General features: G+C 39.1%; 1 protein-coding gene and 1 non-coding gene across 12 annotated transcripts in view; one reads left to right on the top strand and one right to left on the bottom strand.

Moving 5' to 3' along the window:
• The window catches only part of PCBD2 (pterin-4 alpha-carbinolamine dehydratase 2), a 61735-nt gene that overhangs the window by 6475 nt on the left and 29252 nt on the right, over positions 1 to 26008 (bottom strand). For 4 of the 11 annotated variants that reach the window (XR_013530887.1, XR_013530891.1, XM_054249600.2 and 1 more), the window contains 2 exons: positions 3134 to 3214; positions 21 to 1682 (listed from right to left, as the gene is read on the bottom strand). Coding sequence is in view for 4 of the 11 variants with exons in the window: in XM_002744169.6 (XP_002744215.3) it covers positions 1587 to 1682; positions 3134 to 3214 (177 nt within the window). In the remaining 7 variants the exon portion in view is untranslated. Of the gene's footprint in view, positions 1 to 20; positions 1683 to 3133; positions 3215 to 3837; positions 3926 to 14922; positions 15056 to 26008 lie in introns of those variants that run through there. The other 7 variants (XR_008478516.2, XR_013530890.1, XM_078359601.1 and 4 more) reach the window with 5 other exon arrangements.
• On the top strand, positions 22564 to 22704 carry LOC118151745 (U4 spliceosomal RNA). Its single transcript, XR_004740161.1, has one exon. It is a non-coding gene; the product is annotated as a U4 spliceosomal RNA (small nuclear RNA).

Below are 26008 nucleotides of genomic sequence, written 5' to 3'. Positions count from 1 at the left end.
AACACACCAAGATAGCTCACTCAATTTTTATGACTTGTTTAATCTAATTAATTACTTAAGTAGTAAGAGCAGCTAAAATCAAATTAACTTTAGCTTCATAAGAACTGTTATAGGGCTAGGCGCAGTGGCTCATGCCTATAATTCCAGCACTTTGGGAAGCCAAGGCAAGAAGATCATTTGAGCCCACGCATTCAAGACCAGCCTGGGCAACATAGTGAGACTCCATCTTGTATAATTATTAAAAATATGACACAGTGGTTCACACCTGTAATCCCATTTTGGGAGGCCAAGGCAAGAGAATCACTCGAAGCTGGAAGTTCTAGACCAGCCATGGCCGCATAAGACCCTGTCTCCACAAAAAAGTTTAGAAAATAAACCAGGTGTGGTGGTGCATGCCTGTAGTCGCAGCTACTCAGGATGCTGAGGTGGGGAGATCACTTGCACCTGAGAGGTCAAGGCTACAGTAAGCCATGGTGGCACCACCTCACTCCTGCCTGGGCAATAGAATAAGACCCCGTGTCAAAAAGAAAAAAAACTGTTATAGTGGCTGGGCACAATGCCTCCCCTGCACTTTGGGAGGCAGAGGTGGCAGGCTTGCTTGAGCCCAAGAGTTCAAGGCCAGCCTGGGCAACATGGGAGACCCCATCTCTACAAAAACTTTAAAAATTATTCAGGCATGGTGGCCTATAGTCCCAGCTACTCAGGAGACTGAGGAGGGAGAACTGCTTGAGCCCGGGAGGTTAAGGCTGCAGTGAACCCTTATCCTGCCACTGCACTCCAGCCTAGGTGGCAGAGCAAGACCCTATCTCAAACAAAAGAAGAATTGTTATATAAAGTTAAAACCCACTATTTGTCAAGTTCATAATTCTTTTTCCACCTTACAACTATTCTCCAACACAAAGTATTTGTAAAGTCACCAAAATTGCTTGAATTTCTGGGTTATAAATTCTGTCTGAATACTCTCCATCCCAATTTCTCAAATTTAAGAATGCCACTTCTGGCCGGGCACGGTGGCTCATGTCTGTAATCCCAGCACTTTGGGAGGCTGAAGCAGGCGGATTATGAGATCAGGAGATCGAGACCATCCTGGTCAAGATGGTAAAACCCAGTCTCTATTAAAAATACAAAAATCGGCTGGGTGTGGTGGCACGAGCCTGTAGTCCCATCTATTCAGGAGGCTGAGGCAGCAGAACCACTTGAACCCGGGAGGCGGAAGTTGCAGTTAGCTGAGATTGCGCCATTGCACTCTAGCCTGGGTGACAGTGTGAGACTCTGTCTCAAAAAACAAAAGAATGCCACTTCTCTTTTTGAATATTATTAATATAATAGCTTTTATCTTAGGTATATGATTAGACAGCATGAAAAATACCTCCAGTTCAAGTTTAAATCATTTCATATTTAAGCAATGATTTTACCAAATGTAGTATACAAAGGCAAACCAAATTTACATGACTTAAATTGTTATTTTTCTTTTTTTGCCTCTAGATATGATGCCTTAAGAACAACTCAATTTGTTCAAGTAAATTTCCTTCAGTATACATTGCAGCTAAGATATGTACAAGATTTCACATGGATTTTGGAAGAAATCACACAGAAGCAGCTGCTTTTTCAATAAACTTGGCCAGCTTCACATCTTTTTTGGTCAATTCACCACAGTCATGGGAGGTGAGCGTTATCTGGACCTAAGAAAAAGAAATGCAGTTTTTAAAACTCTGAGCAGCAAATCATGGTTATTTTCCTTTGACAGTTCAGAAGTCAGTCTATTATTCAACATTAATATTTGAGAATGAGGGATTCAATAATTTAGAAAATACTACTTTATGAATAAGCAAAACATTTCCAAACCCCAGTGAACTCCAAGAGCAGTCTACACCAGGCCTGGCTCAACAGTCACCTTGAAATCAACAGTTTTCTCACATCAAGCGGAAACGCAGCTGCCAGAATCTCAAATCTTGTTTCTTTAAATAAAAAGAGACTGAGGTTCCACCTGAACTCCCATTACTTTAATTACACCAACTATTTTCAGGCCACTGAGAAAAACCAAGCTATCAAATGTTGTATCTTAGCAGCAATGTTTAAAAACCACATTTTGGCTGGGCACAGTGGCTCACACCTGTAATCCCAGCACTTTGGGAGGCCAAGGCAGGCGAATCACCTGAGTTCAGGAGTTTGAGACCAGCCTGGCCAACATGGTGAAACCCCATCTGTACTAAAAATTACCCAGGCGTGGTAGTGCATGCTTATGATCCCAGCTACTTGGGAGGCTGAGGCAAGAGAATCACTTGAACCTGGAGGCAGAGGTTTCAGTGAGCTGAGATGGCACCAAGGCACTCCAGCCTGGGCAACAGAGCCAGACTCCATCTCAAAAAAAAAAAAAAATTTCCAAATTACAGAAGTGGGGGTAAGGGATGGAATGCTGTTTCTTGATGAAGTGATTAAAAAAGTAAAAGCAAAATGGCAAGCAAAGAGAAGCAACTAGGAAAGAAAAGTGTAACCTGGTACCAAGGTGCTCTGAATTATTCTAATAAGTCACATGAGAATTGTGAAATTCTCCTTTTTCAAAGATTTTCACAGAGAAAACTTCATAGAAATCTAGATGGTAAGACATTCCAAATGGCACGACCGTAAAGGCGAGGACACTTCTGGAGGAACAAGGTTCATCTCATTGTGCCCCTCAACACTTTTTAGTCTGCCTTTTGTCTTAAATAAGGTCGGTTCCTACACAGCATACTGAATTTAATAGTTTTCAAAGCACAGTTCTTGAGCAAATGTATTTCAACGAGATAAATAGGGCCGTATCTGAGTTGCTACCACTTCTTTCAATAATTTACCTTAAGTTTTGAAATGTATCAGCATGGCTGATACTCCAGTTTAATTCAGGAGCCTCATTTGGCCCAACTTTCTCATATTAGCTTTAGAAGAACGACAAGGATGAAAATAAAGAGCTTATTCACTGTTCTTAGGAGCAGGCCTGAAAATTTGTTACTAATTTGCAATAATATACAGGGATTCTGAGAGAAAGGATAAGCCTTTCTTAAGCACAATGACATTTAGCTACACAAGATGACAAGGAAGAAAGAAGTTTCTTAAACTCCATAATTAAAGTGATTCCCAAATAAGGCAGTTTAGTTACCTTGTTATATACGTTGAACCATTCTGGGTGATGATTCATCTTCTCTGCTTGTAGGGCAACTCGGGACATAAAGCCAAATGCCTGCATAAGATGAAGTCAAGAGTAATTACTGACATTGTCCTCTACCCTGAGCCTGAGAGATACAACAGAGCAATTCAACCAAATAAAGACATGCAAGGATCCTTAGGGAAGCCGGTGGAAATCCGGTATGAAAGGACTGCTCTCTGCAGGCCCGGGGGCACGGTGCAGCAGGAGTGTGACCTGCTGCTGGATGGTGAAAAACTATCGGGCTCAAGTAAACAAACCAGGGAATTGGTCTCACCCAGTGACCCGTCTGGACTATTTAATTGTCCTCAGGACGAGACTCTACCAAACAGCGCGGGAAAAATTTCCCTTCAGCCCAGTGCTCTGGGTCTCACTACGTGGCTCCAAATATTTAGAGCCACTCTTCTTGCAGCACTGTTCCTTTTGTTTTTAGTGATTGGGTTGCTAACTAAGGCAACCCACAAGACTATGGAAAAAGGTCTCCTGAGGGTGTCTTAAGCAAAAGCACCAGGAGAAATGAACAACATCTCACCACCCAGGCAGGACAGGACCAAATCAAAGCCTGTTGGTACTTAGAGTGAAGCAGAAGCCCGGCTTGCCTGCTTGGGTTCTTCCTGCTACTGCCCCACACTGCCATTTCAAGGTGACAGTGCACCCACCTCAGGGCGCAAGGCAAGCCATGAAATGAGCAGAGGGCTGCAACCCAGTCACACGACGAAGCGTGGACCGTGGGGCTCTGTCTTCATACTGCAAGGGGAGTGGAAACACTTGTTAAGCAGAAGGCAAACTTGTCTTGAGAAGAGGGAAAACTACTCATTTTTTTGTTTATTTTTAATTTTTATAAAGGTAACTGCAAACAATAGGAGAGTGTGTCTCTATTGTTCCAGAATGCAGAAATACTTGGTAAAACTCAGGGTAATGGCACATTAATTCCAAAGTTAAGTGGAATTCACATGGCAATACCCATTACACCCACCTAAATAAATATTTAACTTCATTACCCCAGAAAAACCAATGTGATGCTAGTTGAGCTATGTTTTTTGGATCACCAAATGCTAGTGTGCATTTCCCAGTTACAGAGAGAAATACAGAACAACTCTACATCATTCACTATGGTACCTCTCTTGGAGCCAATTTTATTTGGGATAAAGGTTTCCATGTTGACATTTAAGGCCTAAAGGTTTCCGTATAGGAAAAGGGAGAAAGTTCAAGCAAAATCCATTCAACAACATATGGGATTACCTGTGGAAAAACAATATTCACTCAGCCCTCTGATTTCATAATCCAATTCTCTAGATTATGTGAAAAGAAGGGACAAATCAGGTGTAAAAGCCTGGTTTTTGTTTTTATAGAGACAGGGTCTCACTATATAGCCCAGGCTGGTGGAATGCAGTGGCTATTCACAGGCACAATAATAGCTCACTGCAGCCTCAACGTCCTGAGCTCAAGGGATCTCTCAAGAGATCCTCCTGCCTCAGCCTCCCAAGTAGCCACCACACCCACCCTTGAAAGTGTGTTCTAATTATTCAAACACAGAGTTAACCCACATTAAACAATGTATAAGGAGAATTTCTACACTGCCTATAATGCCTTATTCTTGTATGGCATTAGAAGATGTACAAGACTAGTCAACACCACTGATAGACAGCAACACAACTGTTAAGGGTATGGACTTTTGAGCCAGGGAGTCCTGGATTCAAATCCTGACTCTACCACTTAATTATCATGCAATAACCGTGAGTATCAGTTTTCTTTTTTCTTTTTAAGACAGAGTCTCTCTCTGCTGCCCATGCTGGAGTGCAGTGGGATGATCTCAGCTCACCACAGCCTTTGCCTCCCAGGTTCAAATGATTCTTCTCAGCCTCCTAAATAGCTGGGATTACAGGAGCTCACCACCATGTCCAGCAAACTTTTTAGTACAGACGGGGTTTTACCACATTGGCCAAAATGGTCTCAAACTCCTGGCCTCAAGTGATCTGCCTGCCTCAGCCTCCTAAAGTGCTGGGAATACAGGCGTGAGCCACCATGCCTGGCCCTCTCAGTTTTCTTATCAGTAAAATGGGGATAACAATTTTAAAAGTCATGTGATTACATTCTAATAAACAGTGAGATAGGTATATAAAGGTACTTAGCACAGCACTTGGTATAGAATAAAAGATGAATAATGGCACATACTGCTGTCACTGCTGCTTCTGGCCAAACTACACAAGATAAACCTTACAAAATGCAACGGGCAGTGAAAAGCTCTCCATGGACTTGAGAATCTAAGAGTCTAGTGTTGTCTCCCAGAAGAGTGGCTCTTTCCTTTTTCCAGTTGTCATGAATAGAGACTCGCAAATGTATACCAAACAAGCAGAAAATACACTGTGGTGTAACATCCTAATGCACACTGACTGGGGAAAGCAGCTTAATGGCAAGAAATTATGTGTGCACAGTCACTGCCCAGGTTCTTACACCCTGTGGCCACAATTTCTTTGAACCATGTCATTTTAAAATGTCTAAAGTGATGCCTAGAATTCCTTGCCTTTTCCCATTAGCCAAGTGGATTGAGTGGATGATTGGAAAACAGTTTGAAGTGGTCCTCAAATCTTTGACCACTGGCATGCCATCAGTACACTAGCTAAATCTATTCCATCAAAGATATAAGGCTTGAGAGCAAACACACCCACAGCCTAAGAGGCATACTGATAAAAGGAAAAGCATCTATCTGCCACATCTACATACAATTAAAAAATTGTTAGACACCTCAAAACACCCTCAAATTTGTATTTTCCTCGGCTTTGCATATTTCCCTTCAACTGTCACATAATATTTGCATTTAATAGAATACTACAAAGCCTGATAAACCATTTACACAGGATTTATTCCTAATTCTTCCTTAGGGAAAAGAATACTCAATCTACTCTGGAAGCAAAAAGACAACTCCATAATCCTTCTTCCATGTAACAGAACCAACCAATCCCCAAAATATTTATTTTTAAACCCACAAATTAAAAACATCTATCAAAATACACATTCAAATTAAAGAACTACTCCAAGGAATTTAGATGAGTGGATAAGAGAGAAAAAAGGCAAACCTCAAACTGAAAGTTTGATTATCTGGAATACAATGAAGAAGATACAATGCCAAAAAAGCATTATACAAAAAAGAAGATACAATGCCAAAAAAGCAACTGCTGTTTCTTTCAAAGATTTCTTTTCACAGCCTTAGCTACTTGCTTACCAGGATTCCAGCTGAAATCATAAGGCTCTAAGCTAACTACAAGTCAGGAAAGCTACAAACAGTCAAAAGCTGAATAGACACCACTAACAACCCAGTAAGAGACCCAAGAGGACGGGACCCAGAAAATGGACAAAATGAAATAGAAATCAACAAGAATTTAGAAGAACTAGAAAAGAATAAATGCATAGGACAAAGGAGATCTAACATAAAGATCACTGTTGGCCAGGCACGGTGGCTCACACTTGTAATCCCAGCACTTTGGGAGGCCGAGGCAGGCAGATCACCTGAGGTCAAGAGATCAAGACCCTCTTGGCCAACATGGTGAAACCCCATCTCTAATAAAAATAGAAAAAGTAGCTCGGCATGGTGGCGCACGCCTGTAGTCCCAGTTACTTGGGAGGTTGAGGCAGGAGAATCACTAAAACCTAGGAGACAGAGGTTGCAGCGATCCCAGATCACACCACTGCACTCCAGCCTGGCAACAGAGTGAGACTCCACCTAAAAAAAAAAAAAAGATCACTGTTGCTGCTTAACAACAACAAAAAAAGAAAAACGAAACCCAGAAACCAAAAAATTGGAATGTAATTTAAGAAAAGTTTCTATGCACAGAATACTTGGGGATAAGAATTGAAAAAAAAGAAACTAAGTTTTCTAAAAATAAAGGGTTTAAATCTGTAAATTGTAAGAATTCAGTCATATATATATATATCTTCTAGCAGAGTTAAACTTGGAAGATTAAAAAATCTTTTTGGCATCTAATCAAATAGATCAATTCATCTATAAGGATGAAAAGATTCTGGCTGGGCATGGTGGCTCATGCCTGTAAACCCAGCACTTTGGGAGGCAGAGGCGGGTGGATCACTTGAGGTCAGGATTCATGACAAGCCTGGCCATTATGGCAAAACCCCATCTCTACTGAAAACACAAAAATTAGCCAGATGTGGCAGTACACACCTGGACTCCCAGCTACTTAGGAGGCTGAAGCAGGAGAATTGCTTGAACCTGGGAGGCAGAGGTTGCAGTGAGCCAAGATTGCTCCACTGCACTCCAGTCTGGTGACAGAGCAAAACTCTGTCTCAAAAAAATAAGAAAAAATCTGCTGACTTCAAATAGTCACATGTCAACATTCAACATTACAAGTCAGAGGAGCAATGCCTACAGAAACTTTAGGAAATTAAAATTGAAAACCAGTAATTTTATACCCAGCTAAGCTCTAAGAAAACATTTAAAACAACTGCGGGAATTATGGTTACAGAATGGAATGCAAATGTTATAAATTATTAAAGGAGTTTAAAAGAGAAAGGACAACATGAGGGAGGTACATAAAAGTAAACAAAATCTTTGAAAGCTGAGAGATCAAGTTAGAGACATAAGTAAATTTAAATGTGTAAAACCTAAGTACTAAGGCTGGGCACTGTGGTTCATGCCTGTAATCCCAGTGCTTTGGGAGTCCAAGGTGGAAGAATTACTTAAGGCCAGAAGCTCAAGACCAGCTTGGGAAACATAATGAGACCCCATCTCTACAAAAAAATTTTGTAATTAGCTGGGCAGGGTGGTATGCACCTGTAGTCCTAGCTACTTGGGAGGCTGAGGTGGCGGGATCCACTGAGCACAGGGATCTGAGGCTGCAGTGAGCTATGACCATACCCAACTGCACACCAACCTGGGTGACAAAGCAAAACTGTGTATCTGATTAATTAATTAATTAAACATAAGCACTAGAACTGAAAAATAATATAAACTAAAATTAAATAGTGAATGAAAAGTAGGAAAAAACATTATTTCAATGTTGCTTTGTGGGGGGGACCACAAATGCTATCTAAAGAAATAGAGGACTATATTTTCTTTTTTTGTTGTTATTGAGATGGAGTCTCTCTCTGTTGCCCAGGCTAGCGTGCAGCGGCACAATCTCAGCTCACTGCAACCTCTACCTCCTAGGTTCAAGCAATTCTCCTGCCTCAGCCTCCCAAATAGCTAGGATTATAGGCACATGCCATTACACCTAATTTTTTTTTGTATTTTTAGTCGAGACAGGATTTCGTCATGTTGGCCCAGCTGGTCTCAAACTCTTGACCTCAGGTGATCCACTTGCCCCAGCCTCCCAAAGAGCTGTGATTACAGGTGTGAGCCACAATGCCCAGCCAGAAATAGAGGACTATATTTTATGTGTGAAATTATAGATATATAATTTTATAGGGTCTTATAGATACTATATATAGGTATAATAGTACAGATATATGTATATAATATTATATAGGTATTATATAGGTGTACTATATACTATATTATCCATAAGATACTATCAAATTATATATCTATATATGGTTATAATAGTATCCACAAGAATCAAAATAAAAATATAAACATTCCCAATTAAGTAAAGAAAAACACAATTAAAATGAAACAAAGAAAACAGAGTCCATATCATAACTTAATATAACGAAGAAGCCAGGCGCGATGGTTCACGCCTGTAATCCCAGCACTTTGGGAGGCCGAGGTGGGCAGATCACCTGAAGTCAGGAGTTCAAGACCAGCCTGACCAACATGGTGAAACCCTGTCTCTAAAAATAAACATAAAAAATAAGGAAGAAAAAAGTATTTTGGTTCTGCCATGTTTTATAAGACTAAACCTATCTGTCCAATCAATAAATGTAAAGGACCTAAATCCAACCCATCAAAATAAAGAGAAAACTTTCACACTGGATCACAAAGCAAAATTTAATCATTAAAAATAAAAGCATATAGAAAAATGCGAAAAAAAAACTTTCTAATAAATTATATTGGACAGGCTGATTAAGGGCAAAACATTTAAAAGCGCTGAAGGGTAATTTGCATTTACAAATTTGCATCCACCAATGAAGATGAAATAATTATGAATATACTACAAATAATAATATGGCATTTAATAAGGCAGAAGCTGTAGGAAATGTAAATAGAAACATTTATAGTTGGACACTTTAATTCATTTTGTTTTGTTTATTTTTAAAGAGACAGAGTCTTGCTCTGTCTCCCAGGCTGGAATGCAGTGGCACGAATATAGCTTGCTGCAACCTCGAACTCCTGGGCTCAAGGGATCCATCCTATCTCAGCCTCCCAAGTAGCTAAGACTACGGGCAAACCATTATGCCAAGCTAATTTTTTTTTTAATTTTGTAGAAATGGGATCTTGTTATGTTGCCCAGTCTGGTCTTGAACTCCTGGCCTCAAGCAATCTTCCCACCTCAGCCTCTAAACCTATAAGTAAATCTGTAAATGCCCGCCCGGATTACAGGCATGCGCCACTGCACTTAGCCTAACTTACATCTCTTAACTCATGACAGATTAAACAAACAAACCTAACTTTAAAGGTATAGCTAATTGCTATATTTTAAACTCTAAAAACTGAGAATAACACTTTTAAAGTGCTTATCAAATATTCACAGAAATTAAACATATACTATTTCAAAAAGAAAATCTCAATCAATTCCAAAAAGTAGAAATAGTACTGACAACATTCTCTGGAATGCTGATAGATAGGAATAGATGCACCCTTCCTTAATATGATAGAATATATTCTCATTCCAAAGGCAGCATCCCTTTTTTAGCATCATTCTTTATAGGAAAACACGAGAATTCCTAATAAAGTCAAGAATAAGACCAAAATAAGTCAACAGCCTTCTTACACAACCAACTAATTAGAAAATATACCGAAGAAAAGAAAAAAATTTTAAATGGCGCCGAAAAACAATCTAGAAGTAACTTGACAAGAAATTTATAAATTCTATTTGCAGAAAACTTTAAACTACTACTAAGAAATAGATAGATCTTACTACATTAAAATTTTTTGTGTTGCAGGAAAAAGGCAAAAAAAAATTTCCATATGGTAATAAAACCCAATACACAGAATCAAAACACAAACAACAAATTGTATTTGCAGCATATACTTCCTTAGCATATAAAAAGCTCCTGCATATTAATAAGAAGGAGACCAACCACCCAGTATTTTTTTTTCCGAGACAGAGTCTCACTCTGTCGCCCAGGCTAGAGTGCAGTGGAACAATCTTGGCTAACTGCAACCTCCACCTCCCAGGTTCAAGCAATTCTTCTGCCTCAGTCTCCAAAGTAGCTGGGACTCTACAGGCATGTGCCACCATGCCCAGCTAATTTTTCTATTTCTAGTAGAGAGACAGTTTCACCATATTGGCCAGGCTGGTCTCAAACTCCTGACCCCATGATCCACCCACCTTGACCTCCCAATGTGCTGGGATTATAGGCATGAGATGTGCTGGGATTATAGGCATGAGATGTGCTGGGATTATAGGCGTGAGCCACCACACCCAGCCCCAGTATTTTTTCAAATGGGCAGAGGTCATAATACAGATAACAGAAAAGAAATTCAAATGGTTCTGAAACATAAAAACTGCTCAATCTCAATCATGGTAAGCACAAATTTAAAACTACCATTAGTTTGACAAAAATCAAAAAATTTGCTAATATTCTGTTAGTGAAGATATAGAAGAAAAGGTATTCTCATATACTGCTGGTGAATATAAGTTGATGTAATCATCATCTACTTATATTGATGATGGCAATCTGACAGTATCTGTCATAATGGAAAATGTTCATGCTTTTAGACCAAACAATTCTACTTCTAGGAATCTGTCCCGAAGACACACTCATAAATTACGACAAAAGTCATTGCAGCACTGCCCTGTAATAGCTATAGACTTGAAAGAGCAAAATCTCCATCAATAGGGAACTGATTAGAAAGATTGTGGTACATTTATACACTGGAATACTATGCAGCCATTCAGCAGAACAAGGAAACCATTTATCTGCTAACATGGAAGTACCTCTAAGATACATTACTAAATGGAAAAAAAATGCATAACAATAGTTCATGAATCACATAAAAAGGAAAGAAAAGAAATTATATGCTTGTCATGCATTAATATCTCTGGAAGGATATACAAGAATGATGGGAGGAATGGTAAATGATGAGGAGAGTGGACAGTGGGAACTGGATAGTTGAGAATCATGAACAGGAAGACTTACTATATTATTTGGTAGCTTTTACATTTGTACCATGTGTATACCTGATCTTTTTTTAAAAATTTGTTTGGGAAATAATGAACAAGTCACGTAAATGAAGTTCCCACTGTAAAAGGAGCTGGGACCCTTTAATGTACATAACCTGCTTCGTATTAAAATATTTTGGCTCATGTTAACTTCTTAACATATGCCTACCTGTTTAGGTGGGTTTTTAGTGCCAATTTACAGCATAGTTTGTCTATGAGCCATGTTCTGTTGAGCCACGGCCATTTCAAACAAACATATGGCCAACAAATAACATATAATGGCTGATAATAGTTTCAGTCTTTTCTCCATTGCAAATTACAAACATTTTATGAACAAGTCAATGAATGTATGATGAAGTATGACTTTTTAAGTTACTCTGCCATTTTAAGGAATGTAAGCATTACAATCACAGTAAATTGGGCCAATGAAGTTTGTCATTTGGAAATCTCCAAACCATCAGCAATTAAAGACTTTTCCATGAACCCCAAATCAAGTATTCTTCGGAAACTTTAATGTTTCTTAAAGTTCCTTTTGTTTCATTTTATTCCATGAAACTATGAAAGACTATCAGATTCACAAAACCAAGACAAAAATCCTGCATCAATCTGTGAAATGTTTAACAGCACCCTGAATTTAAAATGCACCTTCAGTCAAATAACATGTATAATTTATTAAAGTTCTAAGACTTCTAGCACATATTTACAATACAAATCTTTCATTACTCAGAGTAATTCTCTTTGATATACGTTCTTCAAATCAGCTGCCTTTTATATTTTGATTATAGACAATTTTAATTATGCACTAAAAAAGAACATATCTCCCACTAAGAAAATGAGCACCAGCTACGACAAAGTAATTTCCCCAGTACAATCTCCATTAAGCCTCTAAATACTTCCTTTACTAATTCAATGAATTAGACCTCTATTGTTTATGAATCGCCATTATGTTTGTAGGCCTATAACCCTTCTTTTATAAAACACAATTGCTATGGAAGGAAATGATATTTTTGTCTGATTAGAAATGAAAACACTATTACATAAATCAGTTTGGGCATTTCTTCACGTCTTGAAACATGATCAGCAATTTACTCTAATTGGTGATCAAGGAAACTATCTTGTGATCAATTAAAGTAATTACCAGATTCCGGCAACACAACCTACCTTAATTTCAGCTAGAGTCTGCACTTCTTCAACTTTAATTAAAAATAATGAAAATTATTAAGCAAAATGCAAGGCAAGATCATTGCCAAGCACGCACATGTCACAGGACAGGACCTGCCCCTGGTGCTGGTGACTTATCGATCACATAAACACTGTCTAGTGCACCAAGGAAAGGCGTTCTTTGCCACAGAACATGATACATGTCTCACCAAGACTTTCACGTGGAAAACACTGTTAACTGTTCTAGCCACCACAAAGGAAACGTCAGATTTTAATTTGTAGGCAACACAAGAATATCCTCAACTAAATTGTGAGGAACAGATCCAACCAAAAATTTTTTCCCCTCTGGACAGTCAGACATATTTTGAGCACACTGGTCAATTGGGTTCAATTCCTAGCTCTGCTATTCACTAGCTATGTGACCTAAGTAAAGTTACTTAACTTTTGAAACGAGTTTCAATTTCCCCATACGTAAAAGGAGCTAATTCATGTAATATATTTTACAGTATGCCTGGCACTCTATTAAGCACTCGGTTAATGCTAGTGATTATTATCATCATCAACAACACTTTGATATTATAGTGTCTGTGGGCTGGAAAGGAAGAATTCCTTTCCAAACCTAGCAGAAGACCAATTTGAAGGCCAAAGAAATTCACCTTTACAAGGCTCAGAAAACCAGAAACATCTTTAGCACTGTTTCTCTGAGTGGGTGTCGGCATAGGAAGATTTCCTTGCGGAACTGGCAATCTGTCAGCGAACATCTCAGCCAAAGGGGTGACTCATGTCTCCCTGAGGAAGTGGGGCTAAAGGCCTGCTGAGGACCATTCCCTGTGCAGTCCCTTGTGTGTCTGGGGGCAAACACAACGCCCACCAATCCTGAGCCACTAGTCTACCTGCCATCTAGTTGATCCGCCACTGAGGTCAACATTTCCAATAACTCAAGCCAAGAATATCCAACTATGAAATTAAAACTGGCTTCTCCAGGCACTGAAGACAATGTCCACAAGCTACTGAAAAAGCCGCCTGCTCTACCAGGCCCCAGATGAAATGAGTTGCCCTTAGCTCGTGGTAATAAGTACTTTTAATGTCACTGAACAGGTCACCACCTGTGAGACAGCATGCTCACTTCTAAACATTGCTTTCAAAAGCTGTGTTCATACTGTAGCATTTTAGAGCTTTTTTAAAAAAGTTTTAAGTCACCATTCTTGGCAATTACCATAATATCCTACACAGCCAATTGGAAAAATAAGGCAGCAAAACAATTTTCTTTTGCGGAATTAGAACTTATCAATACATCAGTAAAATTCTACTGAATTCCCAAGCTAGGAAAACTCCTCTTGGATAGGAGTATACTAATATAAATCCACTCTTCTCCAGGCGGCAGAGTTTCCATCCACAAAAACACCTCTACACACAAGTTTATCAAAGGGCCCTTCATTTCTGTGCCACTTTTAGTGAAAGTTCTCTAACTAGATAGAGTTCACACAGTTAATGTGTGCCAAAAACACATTCTGGCCAAGGTGATCACTAGCTAAGAGTATCTTTTCCCTGAAAAGACACTCCTCGTTTCCAACTTCCTCTGCACCTAAGTTTAAATTCATTTCCCCCGTATCTTCATCAGCTGCCACGGGGCAGACCAATTGCCCAGTCTGATTAGCTCTTTCTTAAATTTCTCACAATCTTTCAGTTTTGCTGTCTCAGAATCAGCACATTTCACAAGCTTTTTACTCATTCTTTTCTCCGAAAGCAAACCGAAGCACTGGTTTTAAAACCATCCCAAGAGAAGCCCCTTACCAGAGTTCCCTAGTGTCAAAATAACTTGTGATGCTCTGCAGTTCACTGGGGCTGTTCTTATCGCCAATCAGCTGCCTCAGAAAAGTCCTGTTGGAGGTTTTCTTCCCTAATCTACCGATAATCCTTATTTGTTGGCTTTCACAGTCTTAGGAAGTGACAGGTATTGCAAAGACTACCAAAGTTCAATTAGTTTTGTTTTAGCAATCCTTTTAAAAATTGGATTTAGGCTCCTCAGTAACGTCATCATTATAAAAATTCAACTTCATATAAAAAAATGACCATAGGCTTCAAATTTGTGCTTCCAAACCACTAAGAGACATAAAGTACCTGGCAAGATACATTTTTAAAAATTGAAGCCAGGTGTGGTGGCTCATGCCTGTAATCTCAGCACTTTGGGAGGCCGAGGTGGGCAGGTCACTTGAGGTCAGGAGTTCGAGACCAGTCTGACCAACATGGAGAAACCCCGTCTCTACTAAAAATACAGAATTAGCCAGGCAAGGTGGCACATACCTGTAATCCCAGCTACTCAGAAGGCTGAAGCAGGATAATCGCTTGAATTCAGGAGGCAGACAGAGGTTGAGGTTGCGGTGAGCCAAGATCACACCACTGCACTCTAGCCTGGATAACAAGAGCAAAACTCCATCTCAAAAAAAAAAAAAAGAAAACCATTGAATAATATACAAAATGATAGTCCACTCCCTAAATTTTCTTCTTTATAATCAACTGGCTCCTATAAAGAGATATAACTACTACTAACACTACGTAATTCCAGATTACATATGACATGAAACTGTCTTGCCCTATTACTGTAATAAAAAGAACCACTATGGATCTACTTTTAAAGACAGACAGAGAGAAAAGGCAAAAGGGCTTCTGCTGAAACTGGGATGTATTAAGCTAAAAGTCAAGATCCTACAACAATAACCAAAAGGGTGGAGGAAGAGAACAAGTGCTCTGGGCAGAAGGAATGCCCACTCCCTCATCATCTGTGGGGCAGCCACAGCGACTCAAAAAATATTTTAAGTAATCAAAGCAACATCTAAGTTAGGCTTAATGGTACAGTAAATACCTTTTCTTTCCCTTTTTTTTGAGACAGAGTCTTGCTCTGTTGCCCAGGATAAAGTGCAGTGGCACAATCTCAGCTCACTGCAACCTCTGCTTCCTGGGTTCAAGTGATTCTCCTGCCTCAGCCTCCCCAGCAGCTGGGAATACAGGCACACACAACCACACCCAGCTAGTTTTTTGTATTTTAGTAGAGACAGGGTTTCACTGTGTGATCCACCACCTGAGCCTCCCAAAGTGCAGTGGCTCACGCCTGGGATTACAGGCATGAGCCACTGCACCTGGCCAGTAAATACATTTCCTGTAAGCAGTATACATTTTGTAAAATAGACTATCATCCCATTTCACATCACAAAATATCTGATAGTCTAAAGCAGTTGCACATTAATGAAAATCATGTTTATCCCTTTTTTTTTTGAGATAGTGTCTCACTCTGTAGCCCAGGATGGAGTGCAGTGGCGCAATCTCTGCTCACTGCAACCTCTGCCTCCTGGGTCCCAGTTCAAACAATTCTCCTACCTCAGCCTCCCAAGTAGCTGGGATTACAGGCATGAGCTACCATGCCCAGCTAATTTTGGTATTTTTTAGTAGGATGGAGTTTCACCATGTTGGCCAGTCCGGTCTTGAACTCCTGACCTCGTGATTCGCCCTACCTCAGCCTCCCAAAGTGGTGGGATTACAGGCATGAGCCACCACGCCCAGCAATGTTTATCATTTCTTTTGCTTATTTTAAAACTGGGAATCAATTCCCCTTCTAAGAGTTTTTAAAGCACAGTTTCTGCAACATTTGCTAATATTTTCTTCAAAAAAAGTACATCATCCAAATACTGGAGCCTGACTGGACATCCTGATAACTCCACAGAGGACCTGCAGTGATAGATGGCGGCAATGTGTCCCCAGAAGAAAAAAGCCTGCCCGAGCCATGTTTCAGAAAACTATGTCAAAGAAGCAGCCCAGCAAAGAGACAATCTCATAAGTTGTATTTGTCTGTTTCAAAAGGTACACACAGGTTGCAAACTTGGAATAGTCCCTGAACCTGTCAGAGTCTTCAGAGATCAAGCTGAAGGAAACCACAAATATATTCAGGATTTATCCTCAACCTGCTATTTTTCTCTCCTTAAGCCGACCCAACCCATAAAGTTCTCTAAGTAGCCAACCTATAAGAGTAGGCTTAAGAAAAGAAACATTCCTACACTTACAGACAGAAAGTAGGGATTTTTTGTTTTTGTGTTTTAAACAATCTTATTTAAGTATATTGTTTATTTAATAGTAATTTTAATTATTTATTAAAGAAAATCTCAGAGCTTATAGCCGCATAGAAAGTAAAGTAAGCTTAACACTTACCCTATTTTTGGTATTAAAGACCAAGTCGGGTGGGTGGTATCATCACATCCTGAAAAATCCTAATCCTAGCTATGTTTCATTCTATGGCCTTCAGCAAATCCTAAACCTCTCTTGCCTCTACTAGTCTGTAAATCTGAGGCTCTACTACTTCTTAACATGTCTATTGGGTGTGAGGAGGTCTCACAAAAATGCACAGAGTGCTTTGCACAGAAAATGTGCTTCTTTGGGCACTGAAGAGGTTCCAATTTGCTTGAATCATATATAAAGTAATTTTACACCACTTCTTTAAAATCGAGATAATTTGTTCTGTGTGGCTAAATAAACTTAGCTGCATCTTGAATACAAATGAAAAATTTTAAGTCTCTGTGCCAAAAATTCACAAATTATGCCAGAAACTCGGAAAACACCAGTGAAGAGAGGAAACACATAAAAGAATACATTCTTAAGTCAATTTTTTCAGCATTTCTATATAAATCATCTTAATTTCAGCTGTTGATCTAGGAAGTTTCTGGAGGGGTTGGCTTTTTTAATATATGTAATTCACAATACCTGAAAGAAACAAAAATGACTTGTTTTCCTGAATGTATATAAACAAGACCATTTGTTTTCTCCTCCTCAGAGCACGCTCCCATTCTGTTCCACCACAGAGCAATCACCTTCTGTGTGCAGGTAGGGCTGACGGGCAGGCAGCACACCACAAAGCTCCATCTTTGCAAAGACTGCACAGCTCATTTGCAGTCCCATCAGAGGAAAGTCATGCAATGGGCTCTAAAGCATCGGGGCAGAAAAAGCACACTGCTGGAGCGGGAGTGCGCTGCCTTGATGCAACTGCTACAGGGAAATTCCTCCCTTTTGTTTTTAAAAGTTTACTATTTCATACCTTATGCAAATCATACTTTATATATTAAGCAATAATATTTGAGACATACTCAAGTCAAATTAAAGGCTTCAATAGCCTTGCCAAAAGCACTGTGATTTTCCTATAAAAAATTATTCCAATTTGTTGATCTTACATAGGATGAAACATACTGTAACAATCTTCATAATTTATGTCCTGTTGGGACACAATGATTTAAAGTAACATAATACAGAGCTGCATCACAGCTAATCTAAACCACCTGACCAGATAAACACCAGCTTCCCTTCTCTCTTCAGCAAGGGCATTTCTGTTTATTGTCATATCATTTCCTCATTGTAGGAACATGCAGAATAAATGCAGCCAACCTACATTTCAGTGGGAGGCTGAGTCGGTCTTTCCTATATCAGGAGGTTTGTGAGCACACAGGTACCAGTACAATGTCAAGGGTTTATAAGATAGAAAACAATACAAGAATTCCACCCTCAAAATCATTTACAGTGAAGCAAATATGGATTCAGCCAGTACAATCTGGACCAGGTGTGGTGTTATAAACCACAGTCTTTTGGCTATTGTTTTTGGGGAGTTTTTTAAATGTCACTGAAGAGGTAATTCTTTAAAACAAATTACAGGGCTTACTATGAGCCAAATTTTTATAACTGCTTCAATCATGCCTCATGCCATGCTCACAGGTACTCGTGATCTGATTACAAACTGAAATGCTTATATTAACCAATGTCTCTTAAGAGTGAGGAATCTCGGTAAAAGAAAAAGACCAAGAGCACAACATGGCATTTCTGGTGTACAACTGCATGGTCAGATTTCAAATTGCACGGTTTCTCCAAGGTCCAAATCCCTTCACCCTCCTCACATATGCAAAACCTTACTAGGCACAGGGAGGTTTTCAGGGGAACTTAAGGGAAGGGTTTAAAGTTTCAATTGTGAAAGAAAAAGTGCAGGAACACATGTGCATTCGGCAGATAACAATTCACTGAAAATATTTTAAATCAAAACAAAACTCCTGTCTGACCAAATTTTTATAAACTTGGTTGGGGAAGAGGAAAACAATTTTTAAGGGTGGTTTCAAATATTGCTTTCTGCTGTTGCTGAGAATTTTCAAAGCTTTTCATGCTCCATTGGAAACGGCTTTGCTTCACAAACTGCTCTGGTAGGTCCTGCCAAAGAAATGGTCTGATACACTTTGTTACAAGTTTATCAATTTGCTTACCCAGGCAAATATATATAATTATCTTTGCCCATAAAGACCAGTGTAAAATAGGATCCTTCCACTGAAAGCAATGAGATTACTACAACACAAGTGGATGAGACAGGACTAGTGGACCAGGCGTTTGCTCCCCAGCCCCAGCTCCACTGCAGTCCACACTGCATTCCTACTGGTCCCAGAAGGCACAGAACCTATGACAACTTGACCAACACCACTTTCCAGTCTCTTGCGGGTCTCTGTACAGGAATGGAGACAGCAAGTAGTGACATTTCTGTCACAACTGGAGCCTTCTGATTCAGGAAATTAAAGGGAAAACATAAAAGTATCCTTTCCAGGCAATAGACATTCAGTAACTTGGGTCTGAACTTGACACCATGAGCATTTGTAAAAGTTTAAGGTAGTAGATTACAAATCTGCCGTACTGGTGGCATTCTGAGTTAGTGCTATCAACAGTGACTTTTCCTTAAAAGTGATTTTTTGTCCTAAAGGTCTCATAACCTAGACTGAGGCCCCATTTGCTAATTCATGTTTCCATGATCTTTGCACCTTATGTATACCGTCCCATTTTCAAAACCACTTCAAAATCACCTTCGGACACTGCTCTGAAGTCACAAGGGCTTAGGTTGCCATGGGTTACTATGGCCTCATGCATGGTGAAAAAAAGCCTGTCCCTAGGCTGTAATGTGAACGCCATCAAGCCCAGACCTTCTCACAATCCTGGCTTTTCATTTTTATTAATCTGTGTACCAGAAGTTATCCCAGCAATTCCATTTCTGGATTTATACCGTATGGAAACTCTTACACTTATGCACAAGGAGACACAGAATGCTTGTTACAGAACTGACAGTAATAAAAACCAACACAGAGACTCTAAATGTCCATTAGTAAGGAAATTGATAAATTATAGTTCATTTATTTATGTATTTGATTTGCAAAGGAATAGGACATTTTAAAAATACATTTACTGTATCAGAAACAGTGCAATATGATGGAAAGAGCATCAGACCAGGAATCCAAAACCTGGGCTCTCTCTCAACCCAGACCTTTAGCAAGCTATCTGACTTGGCTGCGCTGCGTTTCCCAGCTAGGTAAGATGAGATGACATGAACTAATCACACAGCACAGTGCCCTTACATACACAGTAATGTTCAATTTTTTAATAATATTAACATCTAGTATACACAAGGAACAGGATACCTCTGATTACTTTCTATTTCAGTATTAATCATAAATTTTTATTTTCATCATTTACATGGCAACACCTGAGTAGCTTCTTTTCTGATCAAGTAGCACCTTCTGAACCTAACTTGATTCTTGCTGACTATGGATCTGAGTGTATCTTAACGCCATTATTCTGACCACTGATTCTCATCATTCAGTTCTAGGGATAAACAAGAGGAAGGGAAAATATAATAAGAATTTGAAAAATAACTGCTCTGGACCAGGCACTCGCTCAACCCCGGGAACAGGTTTATCATTCCTATTTTACAGAGGAGACAACTGAGGTTCTGAGAGGTTCAATCACTTGCCCAGAGTCATGCATCTCACAAAAAGTGAGGCTGGGATGCAAATTCAAGTCCTGGATGTCCAGCTCCACAGCCTCCTTGTGTGCATGTTTAGGTCAAGTCCCTGATGGCAGATTATACTTTTTCCATTTTTTTCTTTTACTTAAAAGTAAATTTTAGCAAAAATAAGTTTCCTATAATCTTTATTTTTTTAATTTAATTATAAGAGATAAAGTATAACAGGTTTCAGAAAAAGAAAAAATTACAGTTTTTTCCCTGTGCCATTTTTTCCAAAATTGTTATAATATTCATTTAATTGTGTATCCTGAACCACTGTACAACATTAAAACATCCTACTCATTCTCCATGTGGCACCATGGTTTTCTTTACCTATTTTTAGAAGCTTCACAATCTCACATAGAGCGAGTAACTGTCTCTTTTAGAAACCACTTTATGGTTTCATGCAGAAGAGAGACATGTATGCCAAATATATCTTTTAAAGCCAGGCCTTCTGAATATAAAGATTCTTCGAACACTCTACCAATATACACTGCAGAGTTTCCAGGGGCAAAATTAAAAGAGCAATTCTATACTTGGGGATTTATGGAATAAATGAGGGGTTTTTTGTTTTGTTTTGTTTTTACAAGATCTGATGGTTTTATAATAAATGAGGTTTTTAAAAGTTTCTTTCTTCAACTCCCAGTGGAAATATTAGATAATACGATAAAGTCCTCTTTAGTTGAGCACCTATTAAAGCAACCAATTAATTCAGGTATTCAGTCTAGTGTGCCAAAACAATGACAATTAAACCTTTCAGAACAAATAATCTACCTACCAAACCTGAAATGGCAAGAACCTCATCATCAAACCCTCCAAGGTGCAGGCAGTGTGTGCTGTGGAAAGATCCTCAAAGTAGACTTCTCAGAAACCAAGCTGTTTTCTTGTTTTAGTTCTTTTGTTTTTTGTTTTTTTGAGACACAGCTATTGCCAAGGCTGGATCTATTGCAATGCATGATCTTGGCTCACTGCAACCTCTGATTCCCTAGTTCAAGCAATTCTCCTGCCTCAGCCTCCCGAGTAGCTGGCATTACAGGCATGCGCCACCACGCCCAGCTAATTGTTGTATTTAGTAAAGAAAGGGTTTCACCATGTTGGCCAGGATGGTCTCAATCTCCTGACCTCATGATCCACTCAACTTGGCCTCCCAAAGTGCTGGGGTTACAGGCATGAGCCACCACGTCTAGCCAGGAACCAAGTTCTTATGCTCAAAATACTTCCTCCCATCACACATCTTTGTGGACATGCTACTCAACCTCCACACTCAGCCCCTGCACTTGTCCAGAAGAGGGCCACTCACCAAGGGATTGTGAGGAGGCTGGGAAGTCAGGATGCAAAAGAGCTTCATACATTTCTGTCTTTAATGCCTAGAGAACAGAGTACCACTCTGAAATAACTCCTATCTTACGTTTTCAAAATTATGGCATTTAAAGAGTTTCATAATGAGGTCAAATTCTCCACTACCGTCTGGGTCTGCCTAATCTTACCTCAAGCACCCAGTGCAAACTTGGGAGCCATTCCTACCCTGATGTTTCTGAGATACATTCTTCATTGAAACCTTAGGAAATATGACCAGCTGTACATCCAGGGTTATTAAAAAACAAAACAATACGCTGCACCATGACTTTGGGGTAGGGTACAAGGTCAGAAATAAATGGAGTGGTTCTAAAAGAAATGTACAACCCAGAAAACCAGGCCTCATGAGACCAACAGAGTTGGCGCTGGCAGGGACGGCAGCAGTTACTAAATCCCGGAGGCTTGGAAAATCGTGCCTGACAATTGTTAGAGTTTGAATTCATTTTATTTACAAGAGTGGTGCTCTGCTTTAACTTTAAATCTTTCTGGGCCATGCAGAATGTGATGGAAAATTATTCAAACAGTTCTGTGGCATCGCAGTCCACAGATAGAGAAGGGAAGGTGTGCCTGAGTCCACATCTAGTTCTCTCACCTGGGAGAGTTACTTCTCCCTCTCAGCCTCAGTTTCCCCATAATGGGAAGAAGCCGGTGGACCCATGATAGGTGGAGTTCTTCCCACTGTGTGACCTGATGGCCAACATAAGGAGAAATGTGCCATGTTCCGGGTGATTAAAACAAATTTTTTCAGCTTTACACAGTGGCAGTATTGTAGCCAATGAGGCTTATGTGAGGTGCTATTATTGCTAATTGAAAACTTTTCCCAATATCCCACCATGACAACTTGAAATATACTCGGCATTGGCAATTTTTGACAATCTCTACAGAGACTGATTAAAAAAAAAATCATATTACAGAGTGGGGGTCTCCTTAAGCCAGCAATCATATTGTTAAGGAAGAGAGGGCTAGTTTTTCATGGTAGTTAGGAAAGAATCTAGAGTGCTCTGTCTGGCATAAAGGACCTATTTGGGACCTCAGAAGTGTTTTTACAAGCTCCAGTAAAACTTTAAGGTAGTTAAGTGTCCAATCTATCTTTCAGTTTCATATACTGTGAGGCAGACCCCAAGGCACAGATGTCTGTTTCAGTCTTTCCAGAAAGAGCCTTCTTGGCTGTTTCATGTGAGGCTGCTGTTTACTGCAGGCAGAAAGCTGTCCCTTCCTTAGATGCATTTAAAGTTTTAAGCCTGGAGGTTATCTGTACGTGGTAGATGCTACACAGGATTTTAGGAGCCTCCGGTTTTTTGCACAGACAGGGGCATTACGCACCATTCTTTCTCCTAACTGCCTCAGACTTCCCTAAAAACACCCTCTGAAAGTGAAGATTCCTCCAATGGCCCAGCAGATGCCCCATATGCATTACATGAGCTTAAAAAGTTATAAATACCAACTTCTAAAAACTTGAGAATCTCAAAAAAAATCAACAAAACATCAAAACCTACAAATAAAAAATGGCTACATTTACATGAGCTTGTAATAAGATACATATTCTGCCTGGCCACCTTCTGTCTGTGTGCCAGTTTTTAAGAAGACAGGACAGTACTGAATGATGACAGGTAAAAGAAACTTAGGAATGCCTATTTTTGGAAGGTTACTTGGGGTTTTCTTTTAAAATGCAATACTATTCAGTATTTTCTTTAAATATATTTCCTTTAAATACTAAATATAGTCAGATATATTCCAAATATGACTTTTAAGAGTAAAAAACACAATTATAATAGATTTAAGAAAACAGATTTATGCCTGCTCACGAATCTGACAATAGGAAGGTAATATTAATATAGCCAGTATTTACATTATCCCATTTAAGTAAAGTCTTTGGATTTTAAATGTGCAGCTAGGCCCTGCTTTATTAAAAAGCTTAAAAAATTATAGCTAAAAAGGTGTTTTGGTACAACACCTTTCTTTTGCCCCTTGTAACTTTATGAGTTAGTAATAAATGAGTTTAGTTACGTCAAAACAAATGGGAAATGGTTTGAGTTTAATGCAATATTTTAAAACTTGGTAAAAATTCCTTTAACAGTATTCTAAGTCTATATTTTTGAAAAGTAATTACAATTTCTAACCCTCTCAGACAGCATTCAACATTCCTAACTTCACAGCCTCCTAACTCCATCCCCTCAGCACCAGCTTCCCAGCCTCCACTCTCACACACAATTAAGTCAAAGGTTAACTTCCACTCTAAGTCAAACTCTAATCCAAACTCTAATCCTGTGCTCCCAAAGTACCCCACCCAACACATAAAGCTCCCAAGCACACAGACTCTTCTCCAGAATAGGAAGGTCACAAAAGGGTGAGAGGACACCCTCGGCAAATAGTGAAAATCAGCTATAAAACTCAAAAGTTCCACCATTACCCAAATCACTTTATAGACAAAAAATGGTCATTCAGAAAAAAGGTTCCCTCAGTGTCTCTCTGCTGCCATTCCTTTGTGAGAAAATGACCTCTAAAAGGAAGGAAAGAAGCATGAGAGGCAAGTCTACTGAAGCAGGACTGGTTTCATTTCTGGCACCAAAGTCGACGGCAACAGTGGCGGATCTGGAGACATGCCTTATGATAATTACCGAAAGGCAACAACATTGTAGGCATGGAGGCTACAGGCACTGCAGACCAAGAAGCAGAGCTTCAAACCCCACACTCACAAGGCTAAAACGTTTCCTCGTGTGAGAAGCAGAACCACCACTAACAATTTTTGGAAATAATATTTGAGTCTTGGCTCCCAAATGGATAATTTTATTCTGCACCAAAAGCAATTCCATTCAAACTCCCAAAGTCTTCAAGCAGCTTCAAACTAATTTCAAGACACAGTTTCCTTCCAAACCCAACGAAATGAAAGGCAGAAACCAACAAAAGAAAAAACATTAAATAACATGTATAAGATGGTTTGCCATTTTATGAAAAACAAATGAAGAATTACACTCGCACCACACTGATAAACTGAGAATCTGCCAGTGGTTCTCAGGGCAGATGTAACATTTTAACAAATGTGATTGTTTGTGAACAAAATAATTCTGATCAAAAACTTAATTGCAGCCAAAGTGGGCCCTGGGCTGTGTCACCATAATCCATTTTGACAGGAAGCAGTGAGTGGAGATTCCTACTGTGAACGGAGCACATGTGAAAGGTCAGCTTTGGCCTGGAACTTCAAAACTGTTAACGTGTAAAACAGTGTGCATTAGAGCCCGGAACAGCTAACCGCTGGATTAGCGGATGTCCGCTGTGTGAGTCTGATGTGCTTTTGGCAGGAATGGTTAATTGGTAAATAGGCAATGTATTGTAACTTTCTTCTTTGCCTCTTCCCAACATTAACCAGCAGAACCTATTCTTAATTATAGTCCTAAAACACTGCAATATTAGATTTATAACCTGGTCTCAGAACACCAAAGTAACTGATTTCTCCAATAAAATTCATCTTTAATTTAGCAAAGGAAAAGTTGCATGTATTTTTTAAAAGCATATCTGTGGATAGAAGGAATTAAAAAAAAATTTCATGCAAAATGAACATGTGTTTATCCAATACTAACTGTATTATTATAATTATTATATTAGTTATATTTTAATATAATATTAAAAATATTATAATACTATTATTATAATAGCCAAACTTTGCTAAATAAGGATTTCATTAGAAGAAATAAATGCTTTACTGATATATTATAATCTGAAATCTGAAAAAACAAATATACAACACTATTTTACAAAGCTTAAAACAAAATTCTAAATAAAAATAAAGTTAATACCATGGTTTTCATTTTTCAACATGGAATGTTAATTAGGAAAGAACCAAGCTAAACATTGTCTTTTAAGTCAATGCATGCAAAAGTACTTTATACCTATTTAGTGCTATAAAATTGGCCCCTTTGGTTTTAAATTATAGCCATTTTTCCTATACCTAAGGTAACAGGGCATTAAGGAGTGACAAAAGCTGGCACTATGTACTTCAGTGATCATTTTAGGATTTAATTCATCTCTAAGTTGAAGAGAGAAATAATGCTTCTCCCTGAAAATAAGCAGGTCTTCTAGTCTCAAAATCAACCTTCTCAGGTTCTGTCTTTGGCCATTGGACAGATGCAGCTCCTGGGCCCTTTAGGCTAAATTTGGGGATCTTAAAGTTAGCTCCATGGCAAGGCAGCCTTA

Source organism: Callithrix jacchus, chromosome 2 (genome assembly GCF_049354715.1).
Source record: "Callithrix jacchus isolate 240 chromosome 2, calJac240_pri, whole genome shotgun sequence".
Classification (NCBI taxonomy): domain Eukaryota; kingdom Metazoa; phylum Chordata; class Mammalia; order Primates; family Cebidae; genus Callithrix; species Callithrix jacchus.
The sequence above is the reverse complement of the archived record's forward strand: the minus strand, read 5'-3'. Positions and strand labels throughout refer to the sequence as shown.